General features: G+C 34.3%; 1 protein-coding gene across 2 annotated transcripts in view; it reads left to right on the top strand.

Moving 5' to 3' along the window:
* The window catches only part of LOC145279777 (N-acetylgalactosamine-6-sulfatase-like), a 148,971-nt gene that overhangs the window by 96,344 nt on the left and 31,169 nt on the right, over positions 1–21,458 (top strand). For both annotated transcript variants that reach the window (XM_080131100.1, XM_080131099.1), the window contains exons 7-13: positions 1,156–1,283; positions 2,568–2,704; positions 5,195–5,298; positions 12,151–12,287; positions 20,025–20,127; positions 20,413–20,534; positions 21,136–21,253. In XM_080131100.1, coding sequence (XP_079987226.1) covers positions 1,156–1,283; positions 2,568–2,704; positions 5,195–5,298; positions 12,151–12,287; positions 20,025–20,127; positions 20,413–20,534; positions 21,136–21,253 — 849 coding nt within the window. The remainder of the gene's footprint in view (positions 1–1,155; positions 1,284–2,567; positions 2,705–5,194; positions 5,299–12,150; positions 12,288–20,024; positions 20,128–20,412; positions 20,535–21,135; positions 21,254–21,458) is intronic.

Below are 21,458 nucleotides of genomic sequence, written 5' to 3'. Positions count from 1 at the left end.
TGGAAGTAGCGATGCAACAGGAGATAGAGCTTGAGAGACAGTGCAGGAGCCATTGATGGTAGAAATTCTTTTGTGCATCCTTTCCAAAATGGTAGAGGTTAGTGGTTGGTGCACCAGCTTCGATGTGGAAACAATACCTCATGCATTGGCTCTCTAGAGATATAGGATACTAGCAGATGTGAGAAGTTTTCTAGCTTGGTATAGGGAGATTACTTTGTTTGCAGCAAACTTGGGAAAATCTATGTATTTATGTTCTATTATCGGGGTTGTATAAAACAAGTGTATATACGTGTGTTCATGCATGTCTAGTCTATATAAATATATGCATGTATGAAACGGATGCTTGTGTATTCATCTAGTGTTTATAAATGTTCGTTGTGTGTGCATGTTTACATATATTCAAAAAAGATAGTACATCAAAAGTTATGCAAATTCACTGAATATTTTGTAAACAAGATAAAACACATTGCAACAGTGAAACGTCTCGTCCAGCATTTTCTGCTTATGTTAAGGTCAATAGCCAAGGGACATAATTCAATGCACAGTCATCATCGTAATGATATTGGCTCCAAATTATGTATCAATCATATTTTATTTTATAAAAGAAAACAGTTTGGTGTACAGCCTTTTTTAACCTAACAGTACGTACATAAAGTTTTTGGGCAATTATAATTTTTTAATATTGAGGCAAAAATGAATAAACTCCAGTGTTATGGGGGTAAGCTGGTCTACCCATTTCAAGAATAATGGACTTACCCAAAGACCATATAGTTACATCTAAACTGCATGATAGCTATAGCCCCAGGATCATGACGTGTACTTCTGTAACATATTTTTGGTAATACACTTTTTGTTAATTATAACACAGTGTTTATTCTTCTTCTTCTTCTTCTTCTTCTTCTTCTTCTTCTCATCATCATCATCATCATCATCATCATCATCATCATCAACCAGAACACTCTGGTAAGAACTAATGATTATTTACTTAATTAGATGACTATATTTATAACTTGCAACTTCAGAAAACAGCTTGTGGACCTCACCCAATCTTTTGTTTAGTACCACTGGGCAATGGGAACTTGATATTATTAAATGATTATTTAATTCAACGAAGACATTTGTTGTATTTGTTTTGTCTTTTTAAAACTTTTGCAGGAAGCTAAAGATTTCATTGAAAATCAAATAAAAAGTAATCAACCATTCTTTTTATATTGGGCTGTGGATGCAACACATGCACCTGTTTATGCGTCTTCAAAGTTTCTTGGAAGCAGTCGTCGAGGAATGTGAGTTAACATTTTAATTTCAAAATATTTTCATGCTTTTTTTTTTTTTTTTTTTTTTTTTTGACATTTGTATCTTTGGATCCATTTTGTAATATGTGCATGTAGGCAAAAGTGTGTGTATATATATATATATATATTGTATCATATATATAAAGAGAAAGGTAGTTTGCTTGAAGCATTGCTGGTAAACAAATATGTAAGAATATAAGAAGGTTAAAGCAATGTAAGAATCCGGATGTTGAAATAATGTAATATATAAACAAAAATAGACAAACGAATGATGGTCTTATAGGTTTCTTTTTTCTATCTTCGCATATCTATTTATTTTTCTAAAAAAATCTTTCTTTTGCTTTCTTTCTTTTTGAAAAAGGGATGATATTCTCGAAATATTAAAGACTTCCCCTATACTTGTTATATCAAATAGTAAATCCATGTTTACTCATTTGTTTCTGAAAAATAAATAGATATACGGAGATTTAAAAAAAAAAACCTACAAGATCTTCATTTGTTTGTCTATTTTAATTTTTCATACTTCACGTCACTTCAACACTCGGTTTCCTACATTACTATAGCCTTCTCATACTCTTATACACATGCGTATATATATATATATATATATATATATATATATATATATATATATATATATATATATATACAGGGTGACCCCAAAAAAACCGTGGTATCTCCATTATTTATTCACTGATTGCCTTTATTTTACAGGACATGGCAGAATCAACGACCGTGAGTGCACAATGACCTTGTATAAAAAAGCGCCTGATACTTGACGATTGCATTTCAAACTTTATTTCAAGCCATTATATATAAAAGCAATTTTATAAAATCAACAGTAGGTTCTTTTCAGCGCTATTTAAACAATGTCACTTGAAGGAAGGAATGTGAAGCTTCCTCCTAGTGCAAGACGTGGATGGCAAACTACAATTGGCAATTATTGGATTTGATTGAAAAATGGTAGATTTCACCGATTTTGATGACAATAAAATATGGGAGAGTGAAACATTTTTCGATCCTCATTAAATCCTTGAAAACGTCTAGTCTCCCTGCTAGTATAAAAATAAATTTAAATTTAAAAGTATAATGAATAAAAACCATGTGATTTCTGTTGTAAAGAGATTTTGAAAAAAAAAAACGTGTCTTTCTTCTTCGTGTTTTTTCACCTCGTTTTCAGTTAAATTAGTATTTTAAATCCCTGTTGTGGCCTTTTTTTTGAGATACAGAAGCTAATAATCCATCTTTAAATGCAAACTTTGAAATAAATTTCAGTTACGGTGATGCCGTACGAGAATTAGATGATGGCGTTGGGCAAATCTTGAAGCTTCTCAAAACGATGAATGTATCCGAGAACACTCTGGTTGTCTTTTCATCTGATAATGGTGCGGCAATGTATGCAAAAACTCACGGTATGTAATCGGCTTCTTTAAAAGACTTATAGTCCAAATCTTCTAAAACTGTACTCTTATGATCTCTCTATCAATTTAATGTAATTTCTCCTTTGTTCAGGAGTCAGACATGTTTTTTACATTTCACATACTCACTTGCAGTTCTCTTAATTCCACTCTGTATTGTTTTATCCAATCACTTCAAGTTTTCCTTAGATATATTTTTTAAATATATCTATACACAAAATATAGATATATCTATGCACATAATCTAGATATATCTATACACAAAATATAGATATATCTATACACAAAATATAGATATATCTATACACAAAATATAGATATATCTATACACAAAATATAGATATATCTATACACAAAATATAGATATATCTATACACAAAATATTTCTTTTTCTAAAACCAAGCACCATGCATAAGTATTTGAAGATATAAAGAACTTGAAGCATAAACAATTTTTCCAAAATTATTGAATTCAACATTAAATAATCCAAAATGGGTTGATATACTGTAAAACAAAGCAACCAAACCGAACAATATAAATAAATATTTAAAATATAAAGAACTTGAAGCATAAAATCTTTTTAAAAAATCACCCGCATTGAATAATCCAAAAAGGGTTGATATGTCGTAAAACAAAACCGCCAATTCTTTTAAAACATACACTCAGGTTCCTTACAACACTTTTTAAATGCTGTAATATTTTATCTGCAGTTATTAGACTACAGGGTGTCCACAGAGTCTGACTACATTATGTAGCCAGACTTTGTGGGCACCGTGTAGATTATGTAGCCAGACTTTATGGGCACCATGTGTGTGTGTGTATATATATATATATATATATACACACAATTATTACTATGATAATTTTTTTAATACCTATGGACATAATGTTTCATCTTTTCAGGAATCTATCAATGCAGGAAGTTATGATTACACCTGGTTGGGAGATTCGAACCTGGCCACAAAACCATCTGACTCTATTAGCAAGGAACAAGTCTGGCTACATAATGTAGCCAGACTTTGTGGACACCCTGTATTTGGAAAATATTGACCGATTATTCAACTTAAAAAAGTTGAATTAGTTTACTATTTTTGCAGTGTTTTGTACAAAATTTTGTATGCTTAGTAATTGATGCATAATCTTTAATAAATTTCTAAGGATTTCTTTCGGAATAAAACTTAGAAGTATAATAACAAAGATAAAAACAAAAGAATGTCTAATGTTAATGGCAAATGAGTTACTTCTCTTGAATGAATAGACAGGAAATAAAAACCGTTATATTTAAGGTATGCCCTGTCAGCGCAGACACAAATTCGCCAACTGCAATCCGATGCAGAGGGGTATAGCCCTTACCTCATGCCACAAGTAATAATATGTATATCCTGGTGAGGAGAGATGACTGTTAGGTTTTTGCAAGGAGATGTTGACGTCCTCCTACATACAGTGCATGATTTTTCCAATGCAAACACATTTTGTACTGGCCAGGCCAAACGTTACTTAACTTTCGTGATATAACAGTAACCGATGTGTCAACGTAATTATGCTACATCAGTTATTGAAATGATGTTGTGAGACATATGACAAATGAATTTGAATTAAAAACTTTAGTTAGCTAATGATTTTTTTTTTATTATCGTGCAGAGATGGAGACTGGCTTACTGCATGCATGACTGATCTCACACCATATACTCAGCTGGATCATTTTATGGATTCAAAATTATCCAGACCATATGTAGTAAGATTATCTTTGATCTTGCACGTCCCCATCAGATGTCCATTGGCTTCCATCCACCCCAGATAGATGTCCATTGGCTTCCATCCATCCCAGATAGATGTCCATTGGCTTCCATCCACCCCAGATAGATGTCCATTGGCTTCTACCCACTCCAGATAGATGTCCATTGGCTTCTACCCACTCCAGATAGATGTCCATTGGCTTCTATCTGCCCCAGATAGATGCCCATTGGCTTCTATCTGCCCCAGATAGATGCCCATTGGCTTCTATCCGCCCCAGATAGATGTCCATTGGCTTCTATCCGCCCCAGATAGATGTCCATTGGCTTCTATCCGCCCCAGATAGATGTCCATTGGCTTCTATCCGCCCCAGATAGATGCCCATTGGCTTATATCCGCCCCAGATAGATTCCCATTGGCTTCTATCCGCCCCAGATAGATGTCCATTGGCTTCTATCCACCCCAGATAGATGTCCATTGGCTTCTATTCGCCCCAGATAGATGCCCATTGGCTCCCACCTGTCCTAGTGAGGTGGCCATTGGCTCCCACCTGTTCCAGTGGAGGGTCCACTGGCTCTCAATCTCAGACAGATGTCCATTGACTAAAATTACTTTGTTAATAGCCACTCTCACTTTTTGCTGCATACTTTCTCCTATTAATCAATTCCAATGAAAATTTCCATCTTGTTTAACTGTTTTGAACTTTACTTTGATAACTACATCTGAATGTCGCAAGATTTATATTTGCAGGAGGAAGTAATGGGCCGTTTCTTTGTGGAAAAGAGACCACATTTGAAGGTGGAATGAGAGAGCCTACAATTGCCTGGTGGCCTGGGAAAATCACTCCAGGAAGAGTAAGTAATAATAAAAAAAGGATCACATTTCATCTTTCCCTTTTAGTAGGAATAAAAGAAATTGGACAAAATTTAGATAACTCGTTTTTTATTTAAAAATGTCTTTATATTATTAAATTTATGAACTAAATCTGTAGTTATAATGCAAGCAGAAGTTGCTGTTTGTTTACAAATGAGTAACCACTTATCAAGGCTAAAAACCACTCAAGGATTTTTCTTTGTGGTCTTTCTTTGCAGCATGTGGTCATACAGTAATTTACCACTTTTTTGCAATAAAATGTGTGCATATATATATGAAAATTTATTTAAAAAAGGATAAAAGATTATGACTTTTCTTTATTTGTTTTCTATTGGTGACGTGCAGGAATACAAAATGATATTATGAAAAAAAATTTAAAAACGTTTTTTACAAGTACATATTTTCGACCGATTCTTCAGTCTTCATCAGTATTCCGAAAGTGACCATACACGGGGGGGGGGAAGGAGAAAGAAGAGGAAGGAGGAGAAGATATAGCCAATGAGAAGGTGCCACATCAGTCTTAAATACATATATAAGTATTCACATGCACACAGTACATATACACATATAAAAGAAAAATTAAAAATTAAACAGCAAATATATATATATATATATATATATATATATATATATATATATATATATATATATATATATATATACATACACTAGCATAGGTGCCCGGCGTTGCTCGGATGTTTGGAGGTGTATGCTGAGCAAAAAAAAAAAGTGGTAGTAGTAAGACAGGCTAGAACTCCTACCATAAACGAGGAAAAGAACGGGGGAAAAAACCTGACGTCTTTGCGGTCACGACCATGCCAAACCTGAAGTGACATAGGTTTAAATTAAGGCAAGACAATCGAAAAGAGAGGATATCTTTCAAAAATATCAGTGAAAAAAAGCGACCCCCCCCCTATAGAAAAGTGCCTAGTTGAAGGTGAAGATATTAATGTTTTTAGCCAATTTTTCGATATTTGTCGTCTGAAAGGTCGAACTTCAAAACGATACTGATCTTGGTAAAATCCGTCGCCTCTGTCAAAAGTTTTAGGCACACATGCAAACACACATACATACATACATTTATATATTGGTAATTACAGATTTTCGACCCAAACCGATTAAAAAGCTTGCCCTATCTCTGAATACCCTTTATGTAAAATTTCAAATGTTTAGACCAGTAATTGCCTGGGTAATTTGGTACAGACTGCAGAGGTCAAATTTTTTAAAACTTTGACTCCTATTATGACCCCTTAAAATTTATTGTTTTGGGCTCAAATTAAGTTATTAAGTTAGATTCATGTCCCAGGAACCTATATCTAAAACTTCAAGTGTTTAGACCCAAAATTGTTCGAGGAGTTTGGTAGAGTTCTCAAAAGTCAAATCGTTAAACTTTGACCTCTTAACAGCCAAATTTCTGGCCGAAAACCAATCACAAAGATTTTCCCAAATCTCAGTACACTGTATATCAAATTTCAAGTCTGTAGACTTAAAATTGACAAAGCTATTACATAGGGAAATATTCACATGCAGACACACAAACACGTCCACTTTTATAGATATACTAGCATGGGTGTTTGGAGGTGTATGTTGAGCAAAAAAAAAAAAAAAAAAAAAGCGGTCAATTTTTTAAACTTTGATCCCTATTATGATCCCTTAAAATTTATTGTTTAGGGGTCAAATCAAGTTATTAAGTTAGATCCATGTCCAAGGAACCTATATCTAAAATTTCAAGTGTTTAGACCCAAAATTGTTGGAGGAGTTTGGTAGAGTTCTCAAAGGTCAAATCGTTGAACTTTGACCCCTTAATTGCCAAATTTCTGGCTGAAAACTGATCACATCGACTTTCCCAAATCTCAGCACCCTGTATATTAAATTTCGAGTCTGTAGACTGAAAATTGTCAGAGTTATTGCGTAGGGAAATGTCCACACACAGACACGTTCACTTTTATGGATATATAGATATATATAATTTTGAGGGAATTAGACATAAAGCCCAAAGAGTTTATTTTTATGTACTAGTAAATGTATTAAGAAAATAGTGCTCGTTGTAATGTAGCTATATAATAAGCTCGATAGGCATAGACATCCTAGAGCTATTTTAATATTGAGTAAAATGATTCATAATTTTGAATTAAAAATCAGTTTCAAAAGGAAAACAAACAAAATCAGTAGATTGATCGGAAACGATGTTTTTATTGAAATAGACAATATGTCTTGAACAATAATTATTGTTCAAGGCATATTGAGGTCCCTTGGACATGGATCTAACTTAGTAACTTGATTTGAGCCCAAAACAATACATTTTAAGGGGTCATAATAGGGGTCAAAGTTAACAAAATTGACCGATTTTTTTTTCTTTTGCTCAACATACACCTCTAAACACTCGGGCAACGCCGGGCTGAAGTGCTAGTTAATCTATATATCTGTAAAAGTGTCTGTCTGTATGTCTGTGTACATTTCCCTACACAATAACTCTGTCAATTTTCAGTCTACAGACTCGAAGTTTAATATACAGGATATGGAGATTTTTAATCAGTTTGGGTCGAAAATTTGAGCTATCAATATATAAATGTATGTATGTTTGCATATCTGCCTATAACTTTCGATAGAGACGACAGATTTTTACAAGATCAGTATCTTTTGAAGCACGACTTTTCAGAAGAAAAATTCAGAAAAATGACTAAAAACATTAATTTCTTCACCCTCAACTGGGCACTTTTCTACTGAGAGGGGTCGCTTTTTTCACCGATATTTTCGAAAGTCATCCCCTCTTTTCGATTGTCTAGCCTTAATTAAAACCTACGTCATTTCCGGTTTGATGGTGATCATAACAGCAAAGACGTCACTTTTTTTTCCCGTTCGTTTCCTCATTCATAGTACGGATTCGAGCCTGCCTTCCTACTACTACTTTTTTTTTTTGCTCAACATACATCTCCAAACACCCAGGCGACGCTGGGCTGAAATGCTAGTCTATAATGTAAATCTCACCTGTCTGTTTAAATGTATGTATGTATGTATGTTTGTATGTCTGCCTAAAACTTTTGACAGAGATTTTCACAAGATCAGTATCATTTCGAAGCTCGTCCCTTCGGCCGCCCAATATTGAAAAATTGGCCAAAAATTAATTCCTTCACCCTCAATCTGGCACTTTTGTACAGGAAGGATCAATTTTTTTCACTGACATTTTTTTGCAAGTCATTTAACCCTCGCATTCATGACGTTGCTTAAAAGGCATTATTTCGACCACTGTGACGTCACAACGATGGTAGGCATATCAGTATGATAGTTTTTTCGCCTCTTTTTCCTCTGGTGTGTTACAAGTTCGAGCCTGCTTACTACTAATTTTTTTTTTTGCACTCGCAATTTTCCTTTTTTTTTTTTTTTTTTTTTTTTTTGCACTCGCAATTTTCCTTTTTTTTTTTGCGCTCGCAATTTTTTTTTTTTTTTTTTTTTTGCTCGCAATTTTCCTTTTTTTTTTTTTTTTTTGCTCGCAATTTTCCTCTTTTTTTTTTGCGCTCGCAATTTTCCTCTTTTTTTTTGCGCTCGCAATTTTCCTTTTTTTTTTTTTTTTGCTCGCAATTTTCCTTTTTTTTTTTTGCTCGCAATTTTCCTTTTTTTTTTGCGCTCGCAATTTTCCTTCTTTTTTTTTTGCGCTCGCAATTTTCCTTTTTTTTTTGCGCTCGCAATTTTCCTTTTTTTTTTTGCGCTCGCAATTTTCCTTTTTTTTTTTTTGCGCTCGCATTTTTCCTTTTTTTTTTTTTGCGCTCGCAATTTTCCTTCTTTTTATTTTTTTGGCTCAACCAACACCCTTACACACACTTTCTTTCTGCCTTCACATCACAGGTTTGAGCTTGCCTTTCTACTATAATAGTATTGATATTGATAGTGGTTTCAACTAGATGAGTGCTTTTCATGAAAGTCAGGCTAGAGGGGATCATAGATTGGAGCTCAATCTATATAATTATAAAACTCAAATGACCTTATAACGAGTGATGTAACCCACTTCCGGTTTACGACATCCGGTTACGCATGCGCGCATAAACATTAACCTATAACAACGTAAATAAATCGCTTCTTTTGCAGATTTTGACCTGTACACTGAAATATTAACGTTATTATTTCGAAATTATTATTTAACATGGGAAGAGTGGGGGTGTTTTGCAACTATTCTTTATTACAACTATACTGCCGCTATTTTCTTACAACTAAACTTTAACCCAAACAAACATAAGAACAATTGTAGTAAAGCTAAGATTACTACTACTACTACTACTACTATTACTACTACTACTGCTACTACTACTACTTTTTATCTATTTCTTTTCCTACCTTCCTTCCTTCCTTCTTTTTTATTTTTTGTTTACATTTCTAGATACAAAATAGTTGTGCGAGAACGGTGAATTTGTGTACACATTTACTAATCTGTTTCAATATTAGTTTTATTTTATTTTATTTAATTAGGTTTTATTTTTTTGCTTCAGGTTTTATTAATTATTTTTTTTTTAGATTTTAAGTTTCTATAACTTGGTTGAAGGATTCCAATATGGATTTTTCATTCTTATAGTTCTCATCGGTAGGTTCATGTGCATTTTTGCTGCTGAATGACTTTGGTTGACGTTCAATTCGTAGGAAAATCCTGTTTAATTTTTGATTTTTGAGCGATTATTCAGAAAAATAGGTGACTTTACACGAATAGGGAGGATTTTTTTTTTCATGTTTGAGTGATCCGTCCCTGATTTTTCATTTTAATATACTTTCATGGAAATGTTTCTGTTATGTCACAAAAACACTATTTTCTTTACGTCACAAGTGTCACGCTCATACATGAATTCCATAGCTAATATAACATACTGACCCAATGGATCACGGGTAGTCTAGTACTATATAAGTGTAATGTTTTCACCTCTGAGCGATCAATCAATCAAATAAATCAAGGTTTTTATACATGCTTGTCTTTTAATTCTCTTCATCACTGTTGTTTTTGTTGTCGCCGTTTCATGAGTAGCTACTTAGTCTAGTGATTGTTAATTGTCTCATCTTAACTAACACGAATAAAACATGCAGGAAAATTACAAAAAGACGAGTTTCTTAAAGGTTTTATTGGAGAGAATAGACTTAAGGGGAGAGAAAGAGACTAATAATTATTTCCTTAACTTACTAACTTAAGAAATGAGCAACGTTGTCATTGAGACTTTTCTACTTCTCTTGTTCTCATGCTTCTAATGAACTGAAAACCTTTGTTTCTCACAGTCAAAAAACGTGACATCATCATATCCTCATATCATTCAAATCCTGTTTTGTCTGTTGAGTTTGATCTCTTTCTCCTGCTTTGTCACCTAACTTTAATTCAACACTGCGATCGGTTCTTTTTTTGTTTTTTTTTACAGATCTGGGTTATCCTGACATGCACTGTCAAAATTCACACTAGCTAACTTAATTGCTATTTACTAGCATAGGGTCCCTACTATAGTTATCAACATGAGTTAATTTGAGTGTATTATATATCTTATTCTTTCTACACACATATCTATACATTCCTCCAAGATATCTCCTCTACTGGGAAATCTGAACACTATTGAAAGATGTGTGCACAGCAAGAGATTTTGTTGGTTTGGTTTTGGCAACCTCTCGCTTCTCTTATTTTGTACTTTATACCTTACATTAAATCAGTGATGATTCTGACAAAAGGGGAAGAACTGCTGATTTCTGGTTCAGAATCTATTCATATAACATTTCTTATTGGCTAGTTTTTTTACCTTGAAGTGGTATTTTTCTTAAAAGTTTTTTTTTACATCAAGTGGCTTCATGCCTTGTCTGAGGCGATTTCCATAAAATCTATATATCTATAAAAGTGAAAATGTCTGTCTGTGTGTATGTCTGTGTATATTTCCCTACACAATAACTCTGTCAATTTTCAGTCTACAGACTCGAAATTTGATATACAGGGTATGGAGATTTGGGAAAATCTTTGTAATCTGTTTTTGGCCAGAAATTTGGCTGCTAAGGGGTCAAAGTTTAACGATTTGACCTTTGAGAACTCTACCAAACACCTCCGCTAATTTTGGGTATAAACAATTGAAAATTTAGATATAGGTTCCTTGGACATGGATCTAACTTAATAACTTGATTTGAGCCAAAAACAGTAAATTTTAAGGGGTCATAATAGGGGTTAAAGTTTTAAAAAATTTGACCTCTGCAGTCTCTATCAAATTACTCAGACAATTTCTGGTCTAAACATTTGAAATTTTACATAAAGGGTATTCAGAGATAGGGCAAGCTTTTTAATCAGTTTGGGTCGAAAATTTGAGGTACCAATATATAAATGTATGTATGTATGTTTGCATGTCTGCCTAAAACTTTCGACAGAGGCGACGGATTTTCACACGATCAGTATTGTTTTGAAGCTGGACCCTTCAGACGACAAATACCAAAATATTGACTAAAAACATTAATTTCTTCACCCTCAACTGGGCACCTTTCTACAGGGAGGGGTCGCTTTTTTCACTGATATTTCCGAAAGTCGTCATCTCTTTTCGATTGTCTAGCCTTATTTTAAACCTATGTCACTTCCAGTTTGACGATGGTCGTAACAGCAAAGACGTCATGTTTTTGCCCATTCTTTTCCTCCTTCGCTGTACAAGTCGAGCCTGCCTTCCTACTACCACTTTCTTTCTTTTTTTTTTTTTTTTTTTGATTAACACACCTCTAAACACTAGAGGTCAATTTCTAAAAATATTTGTTATCCAAATAAGTTCATTGTATTGTGCTGTATATTTGTTTTGCTTCATAGATTTTGCACCTACACATACACGTATCTCCATTTCTCCCTCAAGGTTTCTCATCAACTTGGAAATTTGATGGACTTGTTTCCTACCATCTTGGATCTTGCTAACATCTCTATTCCACAAGATCGCATTATTGATGGAATCAGCCTGAAACCAACTTTCCTAAATTCCAACATCATAGACAGGTAATTGTCATTTGCATTCTTTAGATTGTTCCCACTACTGCTCACATCTTGAGTGTTGTTCTCACAATATTTCGGATGATGTAACCTCAGATCTTCTTCAGGTGTGTCTTGTTGAACTTTGAACTCTTTGTGTTGAAATCGGGAATCTGCATGGAATTTTGAACAGAGCACTTTATCTAATCCCTGTGGCGTAACAAATAAAGTACTAAGAAAAAATCAGTACTAAGCGACATTCTTCTGGGGGTTGAAGGTCGACTAATACTAAGAATACAATTGCAAATTACTATCCGGTCATGGCTGAAGGAATGGGAGCATGATATCCTTGTGGATTAAATAAAGAGTATCATTGAAAATTCTGTGCAGATTTTTGAGTTTGACGGAAAGGTTACCAAGTTCAACAAGATACATCTAAAGGAAGGTCGGTGGTTACATCAATCGACATATAAAACTGAAGATGAGAACAGTAGTCTAACTAATACAACTTATCACTCCTCATCTCAAAAATTCAGAAATTTTTATTTGTATTTTTTTTACACTAGCAAAGAGTTGTCTCGATGACTGAATAAACTGACTACACCTCTGCTGGGGGCTAAGTGTCCACATTGAGGATATCTGTTAATAATAGATGAATGAACTGGGAAGTTGGTGAGTTCCAGTTTTATAAATTAGTTGGTTATGGTGTAATATTGTTGTCTATATCATTTTTGGTTTGAACATTGTATATATACTCTGATAACCGTGGTTTTTGTAATCAAGCAACACCTTGTTAAATCAACAAAGTTTTATTTACATTATAATGATTATATGATAAGCGAGAAGGTTTGGGTTTGTATGGGGTGGTGTGTGGTTGTTGCTGCGATGCCAGAAGTGTGTTGGCTGGCTTCTCTTTCTTCTGTCTCTGACTGCCTTTGTTTTGACTTATATTTACATTGCCACACATTCCTTGATCAGAATCCAACTGTTCACTTATTTTGACCTTTGCTTTGAAATACTTTTAGCAATTCCAATCCTGTTAAAATATTTTCCCTCATTATTTCATGATCTTGATTCTTTGATCCATCACCTATGCAACATGGCAAATTATATTTTAAGAGAAAAACTCTTTTGTTAAAAATATGAGGTTACATTTCTGAATTTTTGAGATGAGGATTGGTTATTCATATGTGGATTCTTTGAACTACTGTTCTCATCTTGAGTGTCATTTTCACAATGTTTCGATCGATGTAACATGCGACCTTCTTCAGGTGTATCTTGTCAAATTCGGGAATGTTTCGGTGAAACTCAAGAAATCTGCATGAAACTGCAAACTGAATTCTTTATACTCTTGAATGTTGAAGGTTCAATCCTCAGTGTAGCTAATCAAGAATCTAGATTCCAGTAAAGCAACTGGCCCTGATGGCATCCCAATTATAGTGTTAAAAAAGCTTCAACCAGAACTTTCTCCCATACTTATGAGACTATTTAAGCGCTGCCTTAAGGAAAAGTGTTTTCCGACTCCCTGGAAGACCTCATCAGTTTGCCCTGTATTTAAGAATTCAGGTGATAAGTCATCTCCCTCTCAGTACAGATCAATAAGTCTCCTGTTTGTTATGAGTAAGTTGCTGGAATCTATATTAAATAGAGAAATAGTCAACCACCTCAGAAGGAACAACCTTCTTAGTGACACACAATATGGTTTCCGCTCTGCAAGATCTACCGCAGATGCGCTGACGGTTATATCCCACAGGATTAGTGAATCTCTTTACAAAGGCTTCCTTTCTAGGGCAATTGCTCTTGACATATCAAAGGCCTTCGACAAGGTATGGCATAAGGGTCTACTTCACAAGATTTCCAGCTACGGTATAACTGGAAATGTTTTCTCAATCATTAAATCATTTCTCTCTGATAGGCTCATAAGAGTAGTGGTAGATGGACAAAAATCGGAAGCCTGCAATATAAATGCTGGAGTCCCTCAGGGGTCAATCTTGGGCTCAACTCTCTTCCTGATCTACATCAATGACCTCCCTAAACACATACTTAAATCATTCGTTGACATCTATGCTGATGACACGACCATCTACGGCAACACACCAAAGGCTGTAAATGACAAAGTTCTTTCTGATTCTCTCTCCTCTGATCTTGAGCGCGTGGTTCAGTGGGGGAAGATGTGGCTGGTTACCTTTAATGCATCCAAAACCAAACTCCTATCCTTACATCATCAACGCTCTGATCCCCATCTGGCATCAATTGTGATGGATGGCTCTCGTCTGGGTGAGGCCCCGTGTTTTGACAAGCTTCTGGGTTTGACCTTTACTCCTGATCTGAAATGGAACACGTACATCAAGTCTGTTGCCAAGGTCGCTGGAAAGATGGTGGGATCCTTCTACCGCTCCAGAAGATATCTCACTACTGATGCAATTCTCTATCTATATAAAAGCCAAGTACATCCAAGGATGGAATACTGTTGCCATATCTGGGCAGGAGCTGCTAAAAACAGCCTATCCTGCCTTGACAGAGTACAAAATAGACTTCGTGGCTTAGTGGGGGATGCCCTTTTCTCTACCCTGCAACCTCTCTCCCACAGAAGAGACGTTGCGAGCCTATCCTTGTTTTATCGTTATTTCCATGGCAGGTGCTCGTCTGAAGTCCAATCTCTGGTCCCCCCTCGCTAATCTTTCACGAAAAACACCCGTCTAGCTGAATCCACTGTGAAAGATTTCCCCCACTCTATATCTGTGCCTAAATCAAAACGTGGATTCCATGAACAAAGCTTCTTTCTTAGAACTGCACGCCTGTGGAACTCTGTTCCATCTGCCTGCTTCCCACCTGACTACAACTTGGATGTGTTCAAGTCCAACGTTAACAAATTCCTAATGAACCGCCCCCTTAAGTAAACACTTCATCAAATCTCCACACTAACGTAATGTACTTGCAATGACCCTTATCCCTTAGTGGCTTCCGGGCCTTGATCACTGTGTAAAAAAAAAAAAGAAACCGAAAAATACAATTGCAAATTGTTTAAGACATCTATCCAGTCATGGTTGACAGAACGGGAACATGCTGCTCCGTGAAGTAAATATAGGGTTTTATTTGAAGTTCTATGCAGATTCCACAGTTCAACAAGATACATTTGAAAAAGGTTGGAAGTTGTATATCAACTGAAACGTTGTGAAAATGACACTCATAATGAGAGCAGTAGTTCAATGAATCCAAATAATACGAAATAGGAGTTTGGTCAGCTCCTCGTCGAGAGAGAAAAGGATACATCCAGTGTTATTGACAATTGTTGTCAGTCTGAAACGCTGTGCGTATTTCTGTAATAGTGCAAATTTTAAATAGGAGTTTGATCACATCTTTGAAACACTATCCCATAAAGTTAATTTGAAAATTTTAGAAAACCAAATAATGTTATAAAATGCTTTATTAAATGATTAAAAATATTTTTGTTTTCTGAGATTTTGGAAATAAGACACCTTTGCAAAGAAGACTTTTTTCATTCTCCATTTTTTTTTTATGGTATTAACCATTATAGGTCAACTCTCCATGGAGAAAGAAAAATATACGTCCAGTGTTAAAAACTGAAAAACCAGCAGTCTTCTTTGAAAAAAAGTGTCTTACACTGAAAGTCTCAAGAAAAAAATATAGTTTGATAATAGTATAAATAAATATATCATAATAAAGTATTACTAGCAGGATCTGTTTCTTGGCATTATCCAAGAAGATATAAAAGAAGGTTAACTAATTGAATTGCAAGTTTTTTCTTTTCTTATTTTATTGTGTAAAAATTTTTTTTTTTCAATATTTTCACATACGTGTGCACTACCCACACCAATGGGAAATTTACCTGGAACCTTGTTTTGTGTTTGCATATATATGTGTACTGGAAATAATATAATTTATGTACATTAATTCAGTTCAGTGACAAAAAAAATGTAATTCCTATATTTGTCTCATCAATTATTAAAATTGTATTTTTTTCCCTGAATTAGTCAGTTAAGAATATATATGAAAGAAATGAAAAAAATCATAGCATATGAAATATTACTTTCCTTCTTAGCTGATGAAAATTGTAACTGTCAGGCCTCAAATTTTCTGTTAAAAAAAACAAAAAAACAATGTACCTCCAACTCCAGTTTCCAAAAGAAGAAAGAGTAAATTTTATAAATAGCATTTTAGAATGCAGAAACTATTCATTTTTCTCTCCTTTATTGAGAATTCCTTCTAGGCTTTGGTAAAAAAATCTTTCCATACAAAAAGAATGAAAATGAAAGACTAAAATCGTGTTTACATTATTGATGCCTTAAAACAATGTTCTTATGCCATAGTCATTTTTAAGGTGCATATGTATATCTGATGTTAACACATGTAATAAGAATCAACAAATGGTCAGATTTTCACAAATGTTTCAATACTTATTTACTTTTGGATGAATTTATATTTAAAACGCAGATTTTATATATGAGACGGAAATATTTTGTGCGTTTGCGCCCCCCCCCCTCATGTATTCAGTATTACAATTTCTGAACAAAGTATCTTACAATTGATTGAAATGTTAATGTTTTTGAAAGCTTAGAACTTTTAAAACACACATATTTAATTTTTATGTTTAATCAGCCTGTCCTTTTGTCATTTACCATGAATTTTCAAAAAGAAAAAAAAAATGAAAAAATATAAAAAATGTTTATATTAATATATATGGTAATCTATTCAATAGCAACGAAAAAAATCTAAAAAATAAATGATTTAAAAAAAAAAAATGATTTAAATTCCATTTCTTTCCCCTAAAAAGAAGTATAAGAATGTGTAATTTACAAAATTGATATGTTAGCCATTCAGTCAACATTCATAAGTCTGGCACGAAGGGCTGCTAATGAAAATTAAATTGTATGGTATAACTGGAGGTATACTAAATATAATTAGATCCCTCTTAGAAACTAGAACCATCCAGATTGTCATTGATGGATGTACATCCAAGCAGCATAAAATTAATGCAGGAGTGTCTCAGGGGTTCGATCCTTGGGCCACTATTATTCTTGCGATTCAAAAACGACCTCCCTGATAATATTGTGTCCGAAAAAAAAGAAAACATGTAATGGAACAACATACATCAGCCAATGAGAAAATCATTTTTCTTTTAAGAATTATTTAAATACCCCCCTCCCTAAAAAACAAAGATATAACGATGCAGCATCTGAACGCGATGAACATCAATGTCGAGAGTTGGGAGGAACAAGCCAAAGAAAGGAGTCACTGGTGGAACAGTCTCCACAAATGGAAGGAAGAAATAGAAAGATTAGAGAAGCATTAGAGCTGAGACATTATCGACGACACAACCCCGGCACCCACATATGCGATGCCTGTGACCGGACGTTTCACACAAAGAGGACTACGTCAACACTGACGGATAAGGCGTTGAGGCCCTGACTAGTCGTCGTCAAGACTGACAGACTGCATGATGATGATGATGATGATGACATGTTAGTATAGTTGGGGAAGCAGGAAACAGGAAGGGAATTCCAAAGTCTAAGAGTTTAAAGGAAGAAACTATTAGAGTTCAAATCTTTCTGACATCTAGGGACTGCTTCAATAAAGGGGTGAGATTTTGCTGTTTGTCAGGTTAATTGGAGGGTATTCACATTGAGAGGGTGCAAGTGCTACAAGTTTGTCAGCACATTTCATTAAAGTACTTGTAAAACAGGCAAAGGGATGCAACATTATGGTGAGGGGACAGGGGTTAGAGGTTGGTTGATTGTGCAGAACTGAGGACTCTTTTTTTAGGATGTTGTCTAAGTGAGAGAGAGATTAGTGGTTGATGAACCACACCAAATGTGGTAACAATACTCCATGCATTATTGCAAGTATTGTTGCTACTTCGGGCCTGTTGCACAAACCACGACTCTCTTTCTCTCTCTCTCTCTCTTGCACATAGTGCGAAAACCTAACAGTTCTTGTATTGTCTACCAAGCTCCAGCCCTTGTTGTATCGCCGCATTGTTGCACATCTTTTACAACTACTTCCACAGAATATGTTCTCATGAACTTACTGCAATTGCACCCTTCACTATAAATACCTTGAACTCACTAAACTAGCAGCAAAATCTCACCCTTTCATTAGATGCCTAAAGATGTTTTACTCTGATAGTTTCTTTCTGCTGAATTCTTGTCTTTGAAAACCGCTTCCTTTTTTTTTTTCTTTGTAAATTGCTCCTGACAAGGCAGTAAGTCACTTGATGTAATGAGCTAACTAAAACGACAGATGATTATCAAAAAGACAGGAAATGCCTGTTGACCTTAGTCTTGAAAAGACCAAAGCTATAGGTAGAAGAAAAACAATCAACAGGAAGAGAGTTTCACAAGTTTGCAGTTCTTTGAAAGAAACTACTGAAATAGAAAGCTGTATTGCAATAATGTATCAAAATAGTGAATTGGCCGAGACCACTAGACCAATGAGTCAAACAAGCTGGACCAAAGGAAGCAGAAAATAAATCAGACATACCATAATTAGTATTTATAGAAAAGACTAACATTTGCAACATCACATCTGTGAAAGAGAGGTTGCAGAGAAAGAGAAATGGTGAAGCCAATCAAATTACAGATACGTTTCTGCACCTTATCAAAAACCCTCCAACAGGATAGAGATTCTTGCTACCTGTTTCCCTGACTGTACCAACACGCAGAAACTTAAATTTAATGTTAACAAGCATCTTGTTGCCCAGTTCGTCACCCAGGTTTCCCCCTTACTATAAATGTGGCCTCTATCACAGTAGTTCCTTATGATTCACTGGCAATATGTCTTGTTTAGGATGAACAAAAGTGTATACATTTTTTTTTTAGGGAATTAATCTTATTAAGAAAGAATGAATAAAGACATATACAGAAAATCAAGCCCTATAAGCGCTCAAATTTCTTTATATATATATTATTAGTGTTGGGATGATTAATCGGAATCGGGAATCAGAAAAATCTAAAGATTTAGGGGTATCGGAATTGGAAAAAATTGATGCCTATTTTCAAATGCGACAAAGCAAAATCTTCCATTGCTAGTAATCATGATAAAATAATAAATATTTATTGATTTTAAATTACCAGTAAAGCTAAAATCTATAGATCGTCCTCCACAAATGTGTTCTGACCTTTAGGAAAATATCTGCATATTTAACGGGTATTTTTACGAAAATCATTGAAAATAACAATGTTATAGTTAAATAATTAGAGATTTATAAAGAATCGGAATCAGGAATTTAGCATGGAATCGGTAATTGTATCGGAATTGGGAAAAATATTGGAATCGTCCCATCACTAATATATATATATATATATATATATATATATATATTATTTTAATCCAAACAAGGCATGAAGCCACTTAATGTAAGGAACTAGCAAGAATGAAAGATGCTTATCAAAAAAACAGGAGATGCCTATTCCTTAGTCTTTTCAAGACTAAGGAAGGAAGAAAACAGTGAGCAGGAAGAGAGTGCCACAAGCTTTTGGTTCTTGGAAAGAAGCTATTAGAATTGGGAGCTGTATTACAATGAGATATCAAAACAGGAAACTACTAGGCTAACCAGTCAAAAGAGCTGGAACAAAAGGAGCAGACAATTCTGAAAAACATTTCTGACAAACGCATGCCATGTGTATATGAGTATGTTTTTGGAGCTGATTGATTGCAATATTTTTCCATCTCAGATTTTTTGTTTTTATTGAAACGAAAACAAAAAATTTTTCATGTGAAAATATTTTTTGTTTTAATCCTTAGGTCGATTTTCTTCTATCGCGGAAACGAATTAATGGCAGCACGCACGGGGAATTACAAAGCTCATTTGTGGACGTGGACCAACTCCATGGAAGAATTTAAACATGTGAGTGAATTTAATCACAATAGTTTTTTGTTTTTTTTTTAAATTTATTTTTGAAAGTGTTGTATATTCGTTTCTATGATAATCTTAGTGGCTTTATTTGGAATCCCCACACATAGACTCTCTTGAGTTTCATCTTCATAGCTGGTATCTACATTGAAATGGCTTGATTACTATGAAAGCATCATATATTCCTCGGTTGATCATTTGGGAATAATGAGTAATAATTCTGACAAGTAAAGGAAAAATATTAAAATCAAAATTGATTTTGTTTTTTTTACATTTTAGGGGGTCGATTTCTGCCCTGGTGAATCCGTGCCTGGAGTGACCACACACAAACAAACAAACCACACATCCCTTCCACTGTTGTTTAATATTGCAGTTGATCCAGGAGAGAAATATCCAATCCAGTAAGTTTTTAGCCAAACAAAAACTCTGTCTATTAATATACCTATGTATTATCAATTTGTTCCTTTGCATGTAAAGCTTTTCTTAGTCACTTTCTATAGCAGCTGCTGGTATTCAGTGGCAGCTAAAAGCAAACATTCAGAGCGAGATAGATATTACACTGTATTATTGATGTGACCTCCCGCTCCAAAAAAAAAAAAAGAATACCACCCATGGAATTTATATTATATTTTTCTTTGTCTGTTCCACTTTTTCTCAGAAACTACTGGACCGATCTGACTGAAATTTTGTATGGACCTTTGTTATGATAAGGTGCAGAGAACTAAGTATTATGGTATCTGTTCTATGCACAGTTATGGTTTAATATGATTAATATTTAATGCAAAAATGAGCACAAATTTTAACCATATTCAACTATCAATTTGGCATAAAGTACTCATTCTTTTGCCCGTTTTTAGCAGTTTAGTCATTAATAAAAGAGAATACAATAGATGTTACATTATATAATCAATGATACAGGTACCCCTTCCCCACAAAAAAGGGGCATTCTCACCCATTCTTCCATGGATATTTTCTATTTTCTTGCATTCTTGTACATTTCAGTCCCAACAAAAGAGAATACCGTAAGATCATGCCGACTATTCAAAACATTGTGGACCAACATTTGAAGCATTTAGTACCAGGAAAACCACAGTTGAATTGGTGCGACCAGGCCGTTCAGGTAAATAATAGAAAAAAATATACAATACAAATTTTTGTAACAAACTGTGCTAAAATAAAAGATCCCTGTCTCTTCCATGAAATACTGCTTATATTTGTTTCAGGGGGACAAATATAAAATAATATTCGATCCTAGTGTATAATTTTAAATCCTAGTCAGAAATTAATTGACAATTTAAAGGCTTTAAAATCACATTTGAATTTCC

This window comes from Euprymna scolopes, chromosome 7 (genome assembly GCF_053919585.1).
Source record: "Euprymna scolopes isolate OS-2025 chromosome 7, ASM5391958v1, whole genome shotgun sequence".
Classification (NCBI taxonomy): domain Eukaryota; kingdom Metazoa; phylum Mollusca; class Cephalopoda; order Sepiida; family Sepiolidae; genus Euprymna; species Euprymna scolopes.
Note: the sequence above shows the minus strand (reverse complement) of the source record. Positions and strands in the feature narration are given on the sequence as shown.